Here is an 18,850-nt window from a genome sequence, read left to right on the forward strand (position 1 = left end):
TCGCCTTTGGGATATCTTTTTGTCCTTATCTGTTTTACAGCGCCATCTGGTGCTTTATTCGTATATTATTCGAGCTGTCCTTGACAGCTCGTTGTTTTATAAACATTACGGCTGCTGATCTACCACGAGGTAGATATCGTGCCAACAGACAGAATAAATAAATGCATTTTCAGTAATTTGTTTTACAAATATTCAGTGAAACGACAAAACCATGTATTACTCAATAACTTTCAGTACGAAATGTAACTGCAGCAAACTTAGAAAATTTGCAGTGCATGATTTCACACCATTTGGAGTAGTTATCATGACGCCGATTGACCGGCAATGCTTTGGAGTGGGTTCGGATCGGTAGTTTCATGTTTTGGTCGAGTGCATTCCGTGCATGTGTGCATGTGTGCATGTGTGTATATATATATATATATATATATATGGAGTGGAGAGTATATATATATATATATATATATATATATATATATATATATATATATGTGTGTGTGTGTGTGTGTGTGTGAAGTAGAAATAGTAGTAGAAAGAGTGTGCTTTTTAATGTGTATTTGCGAGTGCGCGGGTTTGTGTCTGAAAAACGTTGCTTGTCATGATGTCATATTGCGTTGAAAGTATTCTGATAATGTGTGTTATCATGTGAAACATCGTGCGTTTACACTTGGATAAATACTAAAGTTTGCATCGACAGCAGCGCTTGTTCCTCGGACGAAAACGCAGGTGTGCTGTTTCATGAATGTGAATGCGACACCGGTGCGAAATGGACACGCGCTCAATAGCAATGAACTCGGCATTCCCTCACAGGTGTTTCTCCAGTGCACGCCATTGAAAGGCCTTCGTGCATCTCTGCGTTGAACGTTGTGTGCGCATGGAAAACTTGGTGCATGCATTGAGCTGGTGCGCAGTTGTTCTTTTCAATGGGTTTTGTTTCATGAGCGCAACAGTATTCTGTTCTCGATTTAAATGGATGGACGCTCACTCGCTTACTCATTGATAGTTTTTATCCATACGCGCATTTTTCGCTGCTCTACAACGATGTAATTCATCACGAATATAAGCAGAACGCAGGCAAAGCACGGGATCAGCCGTGTCCAAGTTTTTAACCAGGGCGTTCTTGACGGTCCAAGCAAACAATGTTAGTAACTATGGGTCGAGGTAAACATTGTACCGATTATCAGCGCCATATGAAAAAGCGAATGGCGGCTGCTGGCATTAAGCGCAAAACGATCGAGTTTGTGATGGAACGATCGCGCACTTTTGTGGCAAACGCGCTTCGGACAACCGAAACGTGCTTGGACAACCGAAACGCGTTTGGACAACCGAAACGCGCAAGTCAACCGGACGTCCTCAGAAGACCATGGCGAAAGAAGACCGTAAAATTGTTAATATATCGAAGAAACACTGATCGCGAGGGTGGTGGTCCTGCTTATTGTTGAGTTAAGCTTAATAAAAGGAATAAATCCAACAAACGCAGTGGTTCCGTTCTGGCTGACGGTCTAAGCTCAACTACAAAGTTCATTTATTGTCTGATCAAGATATTTACATGGTACAAAACAAGGTAACAAAATAAAGAAAGGTGTGAACGCAAAGGGTAATATAAACTGTAAGGTGTTCACACTGCTGTCAGATTAGGCGTCGGTGCAAACTCCAACACTCCTCCTCACCGACGACTCCATCGTACAACTACTCGATATTGAGCAATTTACAAAAGAACTCGTGCTTTTGCGGTCCCAACGGTTTGGTCATGATGTCGGCTATCATTACTGTAGGGATCAAGAGTGAGAGAGAGAGAGAAGTTTAGTGAAATCAGAGAGAGCAAAAAATTGAAACATGCAAAAATGAGGATGAGAGAGGAGAGATTGGACGATAGACGAGAGATAGAGATGGAGAAGGCGCGCGGAAAAGGAGACGGACGTCTACCGGTAGCTAGCGGTAGCTGGGATCAAGAGAGAGTGAACTCCGAGAGTGAATCGAGAGAGAGAGAGTGTGAGAGAGGGACAGATCGTGAGATCAGGGAGAGAAGACAAGTCAGGCGACAGGGAGAAATAAAGGAGCCTTGGGTCAGTCTTGTGGTTGATCGCAAAGATATCGGTTGAGCGTGATACAAAAAAAAAAAAAATTGAATAAAAAAAGCCGAATAAATAATTAAAATGTGTGACGATTACGACAATTACCTCGGTTGGACAATATTCCAAGGTGATATCGTTCCTTTCACACAACTCCTGCACGAAACGTTCTTTCGTGTCGATGTGTTTGGATCTGCGATGAGTTCTTTCTGTCACGAAAGCCAAACACCCTTGGTTGTCTTCTTTGAAGACTGTAGGATTTTATGTGCTTTCTCCAAAATCTCGAAGCAGTTTTCGCAACCAAATCGTCTCCTGGCATGCTTGTGACAATGCCACGTACTCGGCCTCCATAGATGATAGGGTGACACACGTTTGTCTACGGCTGGCCCAAGATATAGCTCCTCCGCAGTACATGAACACGAATCCCGACGTTGAGCGCCGGCTCTCGGTGTCTCCAGCCCAAAGTGGGTAGAAAGGAGGTGTCGTCATGTAGAACAATTGGGCATCGAGGCTTTAGAAAAAAGCACAAAACCAGGATCGACGGCAGTTGTCAAATGGGACGAATGTTGCTGGTATTTGGATAGGATAAATGTATTGTTTTCGTTTAATTAACATTTTTTTAGCAATAAAATTTTGTATTTTGCATCCACACTCCATAAATCGACATTTTACACGTTATAATGCAGCTGCTGCCTGTAAACAAAAATCGACGGCTGTTGTCAAACTGAATCTCAAAATGGCAACATGCCAAACGCTAAGAAGACACCTCCTCTATATTCCACCTTGTTTCTGTGTTTTGGATCTCCTCCTCTCCTGATGCCCCTTCGCTTGTCTGTGCGATTACCATTTCGTCATTGCCATCGCTTGCATTCTTTTGAGGACGTGAAACTAATGAAACTTCTACAAAGCTGTTTCTATTTTCATGTTCGATGAACCGGGCGTCTCGACTTATTGTTATGTCGTCAGTTTCAGGATTCACAAATCTATAAGCTTTATGCTCTGAGGAGTATCCAACCAATTTCAGCTTTATAGCTATATTGTCTAACTTATTTCGTTTCACTTTCGGCAAATGAACATAAGCGTCACTACCAAAAATGCGTATGTGTTTTAAGTCCGGCTTACGATTCCACCATAGCTCATACGGTGTTTTGTTAACGGATCTAGATGGTAAGCGGTTCTGCATGTATGTTGCCGTTAACATCGCCTCACCCCAAAATCGTTTATCCATACCCGAATCGATCAGCATACAAGTAGCCATCTCGGTGATCGATCGATTCTTTCGTTCTGCCACGCCGTTGGATTGAGGGGAATAGGGTGTTGTGAACTGAGGCTTGATCCCATTATCGACGTAAAATTTTCGCAACCTTGTGTTGTCGAATTCCCCTCCACCATCAGAACGAATAAAACGAGGTTTTCTGCCTAAAATATTTCCTACCCACTCTACGTATTCGATTATTTTCTCCGTGGCATCTGATTTCTTCTGCAGTAAACAAGTTATGGTAAATCTGCTAAAATCATCGACTATATCCATAACATACCTGTTGCCACTCGGTGTTAGTGTTTCCATCGGACCACATACGTCTGTGTGCACGATGTCCAACACCTTCGTCGACTTCCGGTCGGTCACAGCTGGGAAGGGGGCTCGGGTAGATTTCCCCTGAAGGCAGCACTCGCACACCAGTTTCACTCCGCAATCGATGATCTTCATCCCGGTGCCTAGCTGCTCCTTGTTGATTCTCTCGATGGCTGTCCAATCGTGGTGTCCCAGACGCCGGTGCCACTGATGCTGACAATTCTGATGTTGGTCGCTGGCTGCTCTCATGGACGTCTCCGCCAATTGTAGATAGTACTGACCATTATACCGTACGCCAGTTGCCACGATGGTTCCATGCATGTCGATAATTTTGCACCCTTCGCAGTCGAATATCGCACTCATATTTTTCTTCGCCAGGCGATCAACTGAGATTTGATTTGCTTCTAATCCGGGCACATATTTCAGGTCACTGAAGGTAATGTGGCGCTTCTCCTGATTACCATCAATCACAGAAATAACAGTTTTTCCTTCTCCTAGAACCCTTGTCTTTTCACCATTTGCGAGCGTTATAAAACCTCCAGCAAATTCGTTCAATTCGGTGAAGATGGCTTTGTCGTTGCATATATGAGCACTGGCACCGCTGTCGATAATCCAAGCGTTGCTGCACCCACCGTTAACAACAAACACTGTTCCAGGAACATCGCTCAATACGGTCTTCGCATTGCCATTGTTCTTACTTTGGTTTTGTCTCTTTTTGCAATTTGCCATGAAATGGCCGGGCTTCTTAGAAAAATGACAAAGACGGGGAGGACGGTGTCGATTATTTTCTGCTGAACTATGTGCTTTGTCGCTCCTATTGTTTGAGCCACACTCACGTTCGAGCCTGCGCTGGTTTTCATCCGCTATTTTCGATCGCACCAATTCCACAGAAATGTCGTCATCCGACAAACAATCGAGTGCTGTCACTAACGTATCATACAATGCGGGAAGGCTACGAAAAATCATGCATATTTTCGTGTCGGTGTCGAGAGCCATTCCAGCTGCACTCAAGCGATCGAATAATTCGTCGATTTTAAATAAATGCTGTTCAACATCACCATGCTCTGCCAGGTTCAACGCGCAAAGTTTCTTCAGTAGTGAAACTTTTGCCGATCGCGTATTTTTCTCGTGATGTTTCTTGAGAGCATTGAAAACGTCATGTGCTGTTTCCTTGTTTTTCACTAATGGGAGCTGATTGTCTTCCAGCGATAAGATGATAGTTGCCTTAGCATGCCTATTGTTGGACATCCAATCATCATCTGCTATGTTCTTAGCTTCCGGTTGCTTCACCACAACCTTCCATAGATCATCACGCTGTAGCAAGTTTTCTATACGCACTTTCCAAGTGCTCCAATTTGTTGCGTTTAGTTTCGGGAACGACATCTTGCTGTCCACCATTTTGTATTCGGTATTGCTCGTAGCTGCTTAGCACTGTGGATTTCTATTCGGAAGCGCGACCGAATTCACTCGTAATTTTCACACACGTACTCGACTCTGACTGGTCAAGATATTATTCAGCAGAAATTACGCAATTAGCCTCTAACTGGGTCCATAACCTGTTGAGTTAAGCTTAATAAAAGGAATAAATCCAACAAACGCAGTGGTTCCGTTCTGGCTGACGGTCTAAGCTCAACTACAAAGTTCATTTATTGTCTGATGTCTGATTGTCTACATGGTACAAAACAAGGTAACAAAATAAAGAAAGGTGTGCACGCAAAGGTTAATATAAACTGTAAGGTGTTTGTAGGGATTATAAGGTATGGGAGGAAGAGAGTGAGAGAGAGAGAGAAAGAGAAAAAAAAGAGATAAATGGATAGTTGTATCAACAGCGAGAGAAGGACAAGGAATAGAATTGAAGAAAATAAATCGTCAGTTGAGTTAGAACTGTCAGCTGGAACACATATACTGTGAGTGCGTGGCGTATTAATAAGATCCGAAAAGCGTATTTCCTCCTCCGGTCACTACAGTGTTCACACTGCTGTCAGATTAGGCGTCGGTGCAAACTCCAACACTTATTACATCAAAAACCTAACCCAACACACAAAAAAAACTACTAACAAATCTATCCGAAACGACATACTTGTGAAACAAACACACACACCAATACACACTCAAACATACATACACACATACACACACATGCACACACACACACACACACACACATACAAACCACACATAAACCTGGCCCAACGGGTGCATGGTGCGTTGAAAAAACCAATACCCTATCATTATGTCCGATACTGTATCTCTTATGGATTTCCGCAAATCGCGAAAAACGACTGTCCTTACAGTTGTGATAGACGCTGTATATATCCTCCTACTTGAGAGTGTCGAATAGTTACATCATATTTATTCATTTAATTTCTTGTTGCGTTTACTTACAGTGTACTCAAAGCAAAGCGTTCGGATCGATAAGTGTCGTGTAGAAGCAAGAGGCTAACGATAAGAAGGGTGGCAAATAAAATACCGAGGTAAACACAATTGGGAACACCAGTCCCTAAGTTTAACAATTTGTATGTGAGAAACTTCATGTAGAAAAAATGAGTAACACACATTTTTAAACTTTTACGACAACTGCAAACAATCGTGGATGTAGATGTTGCCCCTGTGACGCTAATATGGCGATTGGTAAAACAGTAATCTTGGTTGCCTTACAAACGAACATTGTAGCAGTTTTAAAGCTTGCTTCAGATAGAATTGGAACATAGACAATTGCTTGTATTGCTTGTATCTGTATTGTAATACACATAATCCGTCCGACTCTCTTTCGCCGTTAATAACTTGCAGCGAGAGCACTCCCGGCGCATCTCGCTCTCTCATCCCTTCGATCGATCTACTAAACATCTACTATCAAAACGTATGAGGATTGCGCACAAAACTAGACGAGTTACGCCTCTCTGTCTATCTGAACTTGATATGGATGTGTTGGTGTTAACTGAAACATGGCTCGATGGCTCAATTTCGTCCTCTCTTATCTCGGAGGATGCGTATGTCATCTATCGCTGCGACCGAAATTCTCTCAGCAGTAACCGTTGCCGTGGTGGTGGTGTACTCATTGCCTGCTCTTCCGTGCTGAACACGTCAACTTTATCACTGCCGTTCGACACGCTGGAGTCTGTTTGGACAATTGTTAAGCTTCAAAACCTTGCAATCTATATCGGCGCCGTTTACATTCCACCCGATCTGCGTTCTTCCGAAGTAGTCCTTGACGATTTGCATGAGAGTGTTAGTTTCGTTGCTGGCAAACTTAAATCAAATGATCTTATGATGTTACTTGGTGATTTTAATTCACCATCACTCTCCTGGCAACCGTTTGCATCGTGGGTTAATCACTTCATTCCTACTGGTGTATCTCGTGAAAATGTTTCTCTGCTTGATGGAATGTCGGTAAACGGTTTGCTGCAATTATCTGGCATAAAAAATATACGCGAAAGTCAATTGGACAGAAGGTCAATGCTGCCAATGCTATGCTTTCTTGGAGCGCTGCTCCCCCGTCATAGCTTCACCTGTTCCACTCGTCGCGCTAGACAATCATCATCCTGCTCATGAGACAAGTGTGCTCCTTACGCACTCTCGCCCTGCATCCTCTCAACGAATACCTACGGCTCGTATGTTCAATTTTAGGAAACTGGACTACCAAAAGCTTCATCATATTTTAGCCGGTACCGATTGGTCCTTTACTGATGCTGACTGTGACATAAATCAAGCTGTAGCAGCGTTTACGAATGTAATCACTTCCGCCTTCCCTTCCTGCTGTCCTCTCCTATCCTGTCTACCGATCCCGTCTTCGCTCCTTTTCCGTACCATAAACTCCTTCCTACTCCTTCGTGAATAATTGTATACTATAGTCCGTAAGCACTATTGCTGTAACCCAACGTGGCCGAGCAATTAATAAAATAAAAATAAAATAAAATAAAATCTCAGTTATTTAAAATTGAAATTAAGATCTGTTTTTATGCAAATGTAGCGTTTTCTTCATACTTTTAAGGAAAAATACGGATAAAACTATTCTTCACGGTTTCGAAGGAATTCTCGATTTTTTCCTGTAACACGGCTCATTAGGCGGCGCACATCTTCTTCGTCCATCGTTTTAGCTATCTTATTCCACCAGGTCGTCATCTGATTGATGTCTTTGACAACCTTTCCCTTTGCCTTGAGTCTCCTCTTCATGATTGCCCAGTATTTCTCAAAAGGGCGGAACTGGGGGCAATTGGGTGGGTTAAGGTTTTTCGGAACAAACTGGACCCCTTTCTCTGCATACCATTTTCCAACGACTTTACTGTGATGACAGCTTGCCAAATCTGGCCAACACATTACGCGATGGTCGTGGGATTGAATGAATGGCAAAATTCGTTTTTGGAGATACTATTTTCGATATAGTTCCGACGTCATTGCCTTGTTTGTAACGAAAACTTTCGTTTTTTTCCACAGCTACAAATGCCCTCCCAAATCTTAAATTTTCTTGCAAATTTGTCGGCAAAAACTAATTTAAATTTGTCGGGAACATCCCCCCGACCCGTTGCCAAGTAAAATTTTTGACCTGGGTTTTGCCCGAAGTCAGTCTTAACATAGGTTTCATCATCCATCAGAAGACACCCGTCGAATTTGGTCAGCACCTGATCGTATAGCTTCCGAGCACGAGTTTTGATCAAACTATTCTGTTTTATGGTGCGATTTGGCTGTTTGCTAGCTCGATACGACTTGATTCCTTCCCGGAGTCGAGTTCTCCTGACGGTACTATGAGCAGCACCGAATTTTCTGGCCAAATCACGGTCCGACAGATTAGGATTCCTCTTAATCGTCTTCAAAATCTTACTACGCAGATTCCGGTCGACAGTTCCACTCCGACGATTGGCTTGAGGCTTCCAAATCGTCGTCAATGTTTTCTTATACCGTTTGATAACGCGCCATACGGTATTTCTGGGAAATTTCAACTTTTTAGCTAGCCTAAATGCAGATCACAAAGGATTTTCCAAATAACTGTGCACATTTTTTTCCCTGCTTTCGGCTTCCATGCTGATTGTTTACTAATTACAGTCGATTTGCGGAATGTCAAAAATACATACGTCAAGCTGACAAAATGCCCGACTCGTTGACGCCAAGAGCTTCCAAATCCGTCCACCAGGAGTGCCACAATATGAGCAACAGTTTGTTCCAATTCTAAATGAAGCAAGCTTTATTAGAGAAGATGCTCGCTATATACTTAATTTCGGTCAAAACATAAACTCATTTCACTTGCCGGTGTAAAGAGAAGCTGATTGTCGGTAGTGACGAATTTATAAATGAATCATAGGTATTAAAATTGAAATCAGTATCAGTTTAATAGACAATAGCTAATTCGGTGAATTTCATCTAAGGTTCAGTATAGCATGCTAAAGCTGGAACTTTCCGACAGTATCAATGAGCTCGTAAATCATTTTTGAAATGTAAAAATTAGGTATTTATTGTTTACCGAATGGAAAATAATTATCCTCTTACGATTTTTTTCGTATCATGAGTGAAACGCAGGACCGAAATGAGCTCGTTGTATGAGGATTCACGATACACGAACCCTTTTCCAGCTACGATTGAATCTCGTTCCGCTTGCATCGCGTGCCGCTTCCTTCGAATCGTATGCCACTACGATCGAACACGGGCTGATAGCCTGCCCATGCCCGAATGCAGAGCCGATAGCATACGATTCTATCTTCACCATTAAAGTAAGAGGGATAGGCTTATACCACGAACGTACCCGAAAGGTATGCATGCATCACTCATCAGGATCTCAAGGCAAGGACGAGGCAAAAGAGACACAGAAAAGTTTCCTCACGGCTACCCATGTTCTCGAGATGCGTTGTCTATGCGTCCCGCTCGGTATCACTGCGGCATATATCAGGTCAGCAGTACAACTGCTGCTACCTGATACGTACACATGTGTAACGAACACAAATATTCGGTTGGGCTCGATAAACGTCGGGTGGACGCCGGAACACAAGGGCGCAGACTTTTTCATGACTTTGTATGACTTCGGCTGTTTTGGACCTCACATGTGGAATGCCGCTGAATACGGCTGAATCGGGTGCCGCTACCATCGAATTGTTGACAGTTAAGCCGCCGGGCCATGGAGCTTTTTCATGCTGGGAAATATTCTAAATTACTAATTTATGTTTCTGGCCGGCGTCAATTTTTCTCACTCTGTGAAACTGATATTGTCACTCAAGCTTTATTTGGAGCTTTCAAAGAAAATAAGTTTTTATTTGTTAGATCGCTTATTTTTTAATCGTTTTCCAATTGCAAATATTGAAGGTATTTTTTTGACGTCCGACAATTTTTTTTTTAATATTGAAGGTATTTTACCGACAAAAGAAAAGCATATGTGCTCATATTTCAAATAGCCCATCGATGCATCGTCAACTTTTTCAGAGATCATCAAAACGATTTTGTGTCGATTCACAATCTTTGAGAAATTCACAATGAATGCCTATGAAAAAGAGCGTTGAGAAACCACATGGCCATGCGGCCTTAGATGCCTTTTGGAAATCTAGCTATCTAATTGTTCTGTATACCAAGATATCTTCGTGAGGTTCTAAGCTTCGTTAAAATTTTTGCACATTAAAGGAATTTATGCTATAAAACTTAGTTTTAAACCCGTATTAAATGAGTCAAAATTTGCGTTGCTTTTGCACATTATCATTCTCGAGCTGCTAAAAACTCAATATTGGGTTCTTTCCGTTTCTAGATCGCATGCTGAAATGTCAGTTGTTTGTATTTATAGCACTTTTCGAGCAACTATCAAATTGGCTATGATTTTCGGATGGGCTTATCCCAAGGTGTATGTATTTAGAAGTTTGATTTTTATCGCTTCGACAGATTGCGAAAGCTGGTATTGTGGTACAGTCGCCAACTCGTACGACTTACAGTGTTTTCATAGCCAATTCGATATTGTAAACTAGTTATCGGTTTTCGTCAAGTGTGACTTTGGCGTCGTAAACCCTCAATTAGACGCAGTCAACTCTATTCTGATGTTATAAATTATGAAACGTCGTTGTCAAATTTGAATCAGTACAGAAGTGTTCTCAGTTTTTTTCTGGAATATTATTGTTTTGGCACCATAAAACTTCCAAGGAGTTGTTTGGATGTTAACTGTTATTAGGTAAAATAACATAGTTTTATAATTAATTTTTCAATTACATGAAATATGTGAGTTATAATCCTATGGTTACGGTTTACATTTATTATTTTAATTTTTTTATCTAGATACTTATTTTTATGCATCTCAATACGAAAAAGTTATCTCAAATTATAAGTATATTGTAAATAAGCTAATATAAATAAATTTCTGTATTTTTATTTTTTTTTCTCAAATTTGTATCGTTTTCCTGCTTGTATAATGTATGCCGCCAACATTGGTTAATAATTAATACATTTCAAGTAACTTAAAAATTGTTAGTTCCTCTTTAGTTTTTTGGCCCCAAAACAATAAAATCCTAAAAAATACCGAGTACGCCGGATTCAAACTTAACAACAACTGTTTCATATTTTACAATAAAGAATAGAGTTGACTCCGTCCAATTGAGGGTTTACAACGTTTATGAACGCCAAAGACACACTTGACGAAAACCGAAAACTAGTTTACAATATCGAATTGGCTATGAAAACTCTGTAACAACATACTCGTCATGGGTTCAATCCCCAAATGGAACGTGCCGCCATACGTAGGACTGAATATCATGCAATGGGAGGTAATTCATAAGTCACTGAAAGCCAACCCCACAAATGGTAGACAGGCATTGACCGACAACGGTTGTTGAGCCAAAGAAGAAGAAGAAGCTTCTGAATGAAGATTTTATGAATGTTTTGTGTATTCGTCAAGCTACCAGAAAGCCTGTTTGAGCAAAAGGTTTCACCTGTCCTGTCAAAAAGTAACGTTCAAATTTGGTGATAAAAACATGCTTGAGAGACCACCCGGTCTGTCATCTACGTACACTTTGATTCTAGATTCCAAGACCTGATCTCTTTAATACACCTTCGGATACATGAAAACACGACCTTGTTTCGCCATTGTGTCGAGCAGGTATTCGAATCTAATTCTAGCTTTTTGGCTAGAATAATCTGGCCTGAAAATCGCAGGTTTGGGTGTGGTTTTGTATGGAGTGTTTACATGATTCAAGCCTCCAACTGTCAAACTCCATATAAAAAGCTGACTAGAATCGTGAAGGGGCCCATTAACAACAGGCGATTCAACCGTAGCGGCACGCATTCAATCGAAGCAGCTTGCGATTCGAAGCAAGCGGCACGTGATTTGATGCAAATCGACGCGAGATTCGAATGTACCTGGAAACGGGTGTATTATTTATTTATATACGCATTGTAAACTTGTAGGTCTTATAAATATCTTCCTATTTTAATCATCTAAAAGGCTTTTGCGAGAATTTGAAAAAAATTTCGCTAGGTTCCATACTGTTTCTCAAGAAAAGTGCAATTTGTGCAAATTGCACACCTGTGTTAGTTTATTGACCTATTTTTTTTGCATATGTTTATCACTTCATAACTCATTCATTTCCATTCAATGTAAGTTACCTATGGTTGTTCAGGTCAGTTATTATGCTTGGATTCTCTCGGACGATTTTCCATGTAATTGATGCAAATCGAAAGATATTCGAGAATCTACCATATTGCGGAATTCTCGAAGAATCTAAAATTTGTTTGCATCAATCGTTTTGAGAGAGCATTACCCTCAACCTTCGTATAATATGATTAAATTTTTTTGGCACCCAACTTCATCGCGCCTCCGCCAGAACCAGTGCGATGTGCTCGTTTTGCTTCCAATTCACGTTGCCGCTGCATTTTTTTATCCTCACGTTTTCGGCGAGCTTCATCCATTTTAGTATTTCCTGTAATTGATGTTCAAAAGATTTAAAAAAAAATAATGTTATTAAATATGCATTGAAAATAAACCATACGTTATAGAATCAGGTAAGCCGAAAAAAATCGTTACACACAAATTGACGCATATGCAAGAAATTCTACAAGTCAAATTCAGTAGCATCCATGTTGAAAAAAAAGTTTAAGAAAACAACCAACATGCCACTGCTAGGAATGTTCAATGCGCAAATTTAAAAACAATGGATAGCAATTGTTTCCCTTATCTTACTTAAGTTCTACTATTTTTTATTCTGTTTATTCAATTTCAACTGAGTAGTCCGGCAATCGTGGCAAATAGTTAAATAAATTCCTAAAATAGTTTTCGCAATCCGTACGGTTTATCATTGTACTGCCATTTTCGATTTAGGAGTACAAAGTATATTAATTGTTCAAAAGCAATCAGCTGTGTTGATCTAGGTACACCGGTGGACAAAAAGATAGGAAAAAAAAATTGTTGTGTGTTTTTTTGCGTGCAATAGGTGTGTCATCGCCAACAGTTGTTGTTGTTGTTAGTATGGTTTAGGGAGGCTTTGGCTCCTGCGGAGTTCGTTGGCCTCTTATCGCCAACAGATCGAGGCGTATGTTGTTGTTACTATGGTTTAGAGAGGCTTTGGCTCCTGCGGAGTTCTTTCGCCTAACGTTCGAGGCGTACTGAATTTGCAATCGCTGTTTATTTGCCTTTTATACTCGTATTTGTGGTGCGCTACTTATCTGAGTTTTGAGTAACGGCAGCGTTTTTCGGTAGTATAAAAAGAGATCCAAACCGTGATGCGCTTCATTCTTCATTCAGTGGTAAAGGTGAAAGTTTGCGATTAGAAAATTCCACAAGTTCATCATGGGTCGCGGAAAGCACTGCACTCCAGAGGAGCGGAAACATATTCAGGGTTTGTATCGTGAGAACAAGCCTATCAAAACCATCTGCAAGGCGTTCGGCCGTTCGCGGACGTTTGTGGACAACGCCAACGCCAACGCGAAAAACAACGGCTGACGTTGACGCGCAGATGGTTGAGATAATCAGGGCGGACCCTTTCAAAACTTGCAATCGTATTAAGCAGGAGCTTAGATTGCAAGTTTCGGCGAAAACGGTGTCGCGCCGTTTACACGCTGGTGGGTTCTGTGCCCGGAAACATTTAGCATTTAGCTGCATCCATCTTTTGGTGGAGCAAAATATTTTTTTCGGATGAGTCCAGAATCAATCTGGATGGTTCGGACGGCACTAAATACGTCTGGCGCCTTCCTAAACAGGCGTATCATCTAAAAAATACTATAAAAACCCTAAAGCACGGAGGCGGCCACGTAATGGTGTGGGGTTGGTTCTCCTAGCACGGCCCGGGTCCTTTGTTCCGTATCAAACTCGGAAGGGTATAGAAACATACTACGTCGTAAGATGTTGCCACATGCCCGACAAAAATTCGGAGACGAAGAGCATTACATCTTTCAGCACGATAACGACTCAAAGCATACATCGCGATTAGTTAAATGTTTTTTTGCAAACGAGGATGTGCAAGTTCTACCGTGGCCTGCGTTGAGTCCAGACCTCAACCCGATTGAGAATCTGTGATCAACTCTCAAGCGTCAGCTTAAGAACAAGCATGCACGTTCTGCCGAGTCGCTATGGAGACGCTGCAAGGCTATGTGGAAACGCATAGACAGAAGCGAATGCCGTAACCTCATCGGCGATATGGCCCTACGCTGTGAGGAAGTGATAGCGAATAACGGTCACCAGATTGACCGTTAGAATATGTTTCCGCTCTGTGGAACACCGCAACACCACCTCCCAACAACCACTTAAATAGTCCTTTTCAGGGCTACCAAATATTTCCGACAAGAACTATGTTTTTCGGTCACAGAAAAAAGTTCCTATTTTTAAGTCCACCAGTGTACCTGAAATTTAGTCAAAAATTTTGAAGCATTTTCCTTAAAATCCCAATAAAATATTCATAAACCACAGATTTTTATTGAAATTAAATGTTACTACAATTAAATAACTCTAACTACGCGTCAAATCAGGTAAACTCATGTTGATATATTAAGAGACAAAATTTCATGAACAAGCGACAAAAATTGGTGACCATGAGACAAAAATTGGTGCCTTCGAGACAAAAATTGATGCGCACTGACAAAAATTGACGCATTCGAGACAAAAAATTGATGCACACTGTCAAAAATTGACGCCTTCGAGACAAAAATTGATGCACACTGTCAAAAATTGGTGACTTCGAGCCAAAATTTGACGGCAACGGCTGTAATGCCTGCAGCAGCCATTCGCTTTTTCATATGGCGCTGATAATCGGTACAACGTTTACCTCGACCCATTGTTACTAACATTGCTTGCTTGGACCGTCAAGAACGCCCTGGTTAAAAACTTGGACACGGCTGATCCCGTGCTCTGCCTGCGTTCTGCTTATATTCGTGATGAATTACATCGTTGTAGAGCAGCGAAAAATGCGCGTATGGATAAAAACCATCAATGAGTAAGCGAGTGAGCGTCTACCCATTTAAATCGAGAACAGAATACTGCCGCGCTCATGAAACAAAACGCCCATTGAAAAGAACAACTGCGCACCAGCTCAATGCACGCACCAAGTTTTCCATGCGCACACTACGTTCAACGCAGAGATGCACGAAGGCCTTTCAATGGCCTGCACTGGAGAAACACCTGTGAGGGAATGCCGAGTTCATTGCTATTGAGCGCGTGTCCATTTCGCACCGGTGTCGCATTCACATTCATGAAACAGCACACCTGCGTTTTCGTCCGAGGAACAAGCGCTGCTGTCGATGCAAACTTTAGTTTTTATAAAAGTGTAAACGCACGATAATTCACATGATAACACACATTATCAGAATACTTTCAACGCAATATGACATCATGGCAAGCTACGTTTTTCAGACACAAACCCGCGCACTTGCAAATACACATTAAAAAGCACACTCTCTTTCTACTAGTACACACACACACACATGCACACACACACACACACACACACATACACACACACACACTCACACACACACACACACACACACAAACACAAGTAACGTGGCAAAACAAGTGCACGGTGCGTTGAAAACACCAGGGTTCTATCTTAATGTCCGATACTGTACCAGGAAAGGAACAATTTCAACAAATTCCCAAATAATAATAGGTTTCAAACCCAAAACCCACCCAGGTTCCCACCCATAAGATATGGACAGAACAACAACCGAAATAATAATAACTTCAGATATAACAACAATAACAATACTAACAACAACAGAAATCAGCAGCCAAATCGGCAAAATAATTCTAATAGAAATCAGTACGTACAATGCAGTCAGAGGAATAATAGCAATGGGCAAAATACTCGAGCGCCTATTCATAACACAGTAACAGCAGAAGAACAGAATAATTTGTTAGCCCACTCTCAAGCATCAGAAAATACCCTATACTAACCATAAACACTGATGCAGATAATTTTGTTAAAGTTAAAATAGAAATTGCTAAGGAAATCTATAGCACACTCATCATAGATACAGGAGCAACCGTATCCGTTCTTAAAGCTAGTAAATTAAAGCCAGGTTGCAAGATCAATACATCAAAAAAATTAACTTTGATAAGCTCTAGTGACCATGAATCAGAGACTTTAGGAACTGCTATGACAACAATTCACTTTGGTGATTATTCCATTATACACGAATTTCATATAATAGAAGACTTAAATCCATTTTTTCTGACGGACTATTAGGAAAAGACTTCATAAAGCACAGATGTATTGTTGATTATGTTAATTGGATGATATACTTCTCATCTGATAACGGATTGATTTCACATCCAATAGAAGACAATGTAAATGGAAATTATATTTTACCAAAACGAAGTGAAGTAGTACGAAAAATAACTATACCAAATTTGACAGAAGATTCAATCATCTTATCACAGGAAATCCAACCAGGAGTATTTTGCGGAAACACAATAGTCTCAAAACGTAATCAGTATATCAAATTCATTAATACCACAGATAAAGATGTTTCTTTTGAGATAAAATCTTACAAACCAGAAATCGAACCTTTAGCAGATTATGAACAGCTACAGAGAAAATCAAACACATCTAGGGAACGAATACAGAAAATTCATAACAAAATTCATGTAGAAAATATTCCACAAATAGCAAGAGAAGAACTAGAAAATCTTATCACAAAATTCTCGGATATATTTTGTTTAGAAGATGAACCGGTCTCTACTAACAATTTTTATACCCAGGAAATTTCATTGAAAGATAACATTCCTTCTTATATGCCAAATTACAAGCAAATACATTCACAAACTGAGGAAATGCAATCGCAGGTAGAAAAGATGTTAAAAAATAATATTATTGAACATTCTATTTCGTCATATAATTCACCGATACTATAAGTACCGAAGAAATCAGTTGAAGACAAGAAGAAATGGCGTTTAGTAGTGGATTTTCGGCAGTTAAACAAGAAAATTTTCTAACAAATTCCCTTTACCCCGCATAGACACGATACTTGATCAGTTAGGAAGAGCCAAATATTTCAGCACATTGGATTTGATGTCAGGGTTTCATCAAATCAAGCTTGATAAAAATTCTAGAAAATATACAGCTTTTTCCACACCTACAGGCCACTATCAGTTTACACGAATGCCATTTGGACTCAACATTAGTCCAAACAGCTTTCAAAGAATGATGGCTATCGCTATGGCTGGTTTAACACCAGAGCTAGCATTTGTATATATAGATGATATTATAGTTACTGGATGCAGTGCACGGCATCATATCAGTAATTTAGGTAAAGTTTTTGATAGACTAAGAAAGTATAACCTTAAACTAAATGCAGAGAAATGTTGTTTCTTTAAAACAGAAGTAACGTACTTAGGTCATAAAATAACAGATAAAGGAATTTATCCAGACGACGCAAAGTTTGATACGATTAAAAACTTCCCGATTCCTACTAATGCTGATGAAGCAAGACGTTTTGTCGCATTTTGTAACTATTATCGTAAATTTGTACAAAATTTTGCAAAGATAGCTAAACCTATTAATAATTTGATTGAGAAAGACGTTAAGTTTGCATGGACATCAGAATGTCAAGCAGCTTTCGATACATTGAAACAAAGCTTACTCTCACCCACAATTTTACAATATCCAGATTTTAAAAAACAATTCATTATTACGACAGACGCATCGGATATGGCATGTGGTGCAGTGTTATCACAAATAACAGATGGAAACGATTTACCAGTCGCGTTTGCGAGTAAAAGTTTTACACCAGGAGAGAAGAATAAGCCAATTATCGAGAAAGAGCTTACAGCTATACATTGGGCAATTAATTATTTTAAACCTTATGTATATGGTCAAAAATTTATAGTTAGAACAGATCATAGACCATTAGCATACTTATTTGGTATGAAAAACCCTACTTCTAAACTGACTAGAATGAGACTAGATTCAGAAGAATTTGACTTTGAAATAGAATATTTAGCAGGTAAAGCTAATGTTGCGGCAGACGCACTATCGAGAATAATTCTTAACTCGGATGACCTGAAGGCATCAATACCAAAATCCAAAACGATTTTAATGGTTAATACGAGAGCCATGGTTGAGAAAAATATCTCACAAACTGATATAAACAAAGGTAAACCAATCGCAACAACAGGGACTGATCATCCCGCGATGTGGAAAACAGAAAGACCTTCAGAAGTGAGAAAGGTATTGAAAATAGGTACGCAGAGAAATAAGAACAACGTTGAATTCATTATATACAACCATTCATATGGTAAAGCACTAGGAAAATTTCTTTTGAGAAAAGATGTAAATAGAAGTCAAGCATTAGAGTTTGCTCTTCTAGAAATGTGCAAAATCGCGAAGCAATATGGAAGAAACAAGCTAGCGTGGTCAGAAGAAGACCATTTATTCAAAGAATATTCCCAACAAACTATTAAGGAAATCGCCAACAGAGCCATTACCAAGTTTGAAATAATCCTGTCTACTCCAACTAGATGGATAACAACAGAGAAAGATAGGCTGAGAATAATTGCAGATTATCATATGACCCCTTCGGGAGGACATATAGGCCAGTACAGACTGTACCAGAAAATAAGGGAAAAATATAAATGGAAAAATATGAAAGATGATATCAAGAAATACGTACGAAATTGTAAGGCATGCATAGTTAATAAGACAACTAGACATACTAAGGAAGACACAGTTGTAACTACAACACCGACAAAACCTTTTAACATAATTTCAATCGACACAGTAGGACCACTAACAAAAACTAACAAAAACAACAGGTATGCAAT

General features: G+C 40.2%; 1 protein-coding gene across 8 annotated transcripts in view; it reads right to left on the reverse strand.

Annotated features, from left to right (window-relative positions):
* Window positions 1–8,941: 8,941 nt before the first annotated feature.
* LOC120905481 (N-terminal kinase-like protein) overlaps window positions 8,942–18,850 on the reverse strand; it is a 52,525-nt gene continuing 42,616 nt past the window's right edge. For all 8 annotated transcript variants that reach the window (XM_040316289.1, XM_040316288.1, XM_040316287.1 and 5 more), the window contains one exon: window positions 8,942–12,518. In XM_040316289.1, coding sequence (XP_040172223.1) covers window positions 12,382–12,518 — 137 coding nt within the window. In that variant the 3' untranslated portion in view covers window positions 8,942–12,381. The remainder of the gene's footprint in view (window positions 12,519–18,850) is intronic.

Source organism: Anopheles arabiensis, chromosome X, assembly GCF_016920715.1.
Source record: "Anopheles arabiensis isolate DONGOLA chromosome X, AaraD3, whole genome shotgun sequence".
Classification (NCBI taxonomy): Eukaryota; Metazoa; Arthropoda; class Insecta; order Diptera; family Culicidae; genus Anopheles; species Anopheles arabiensis.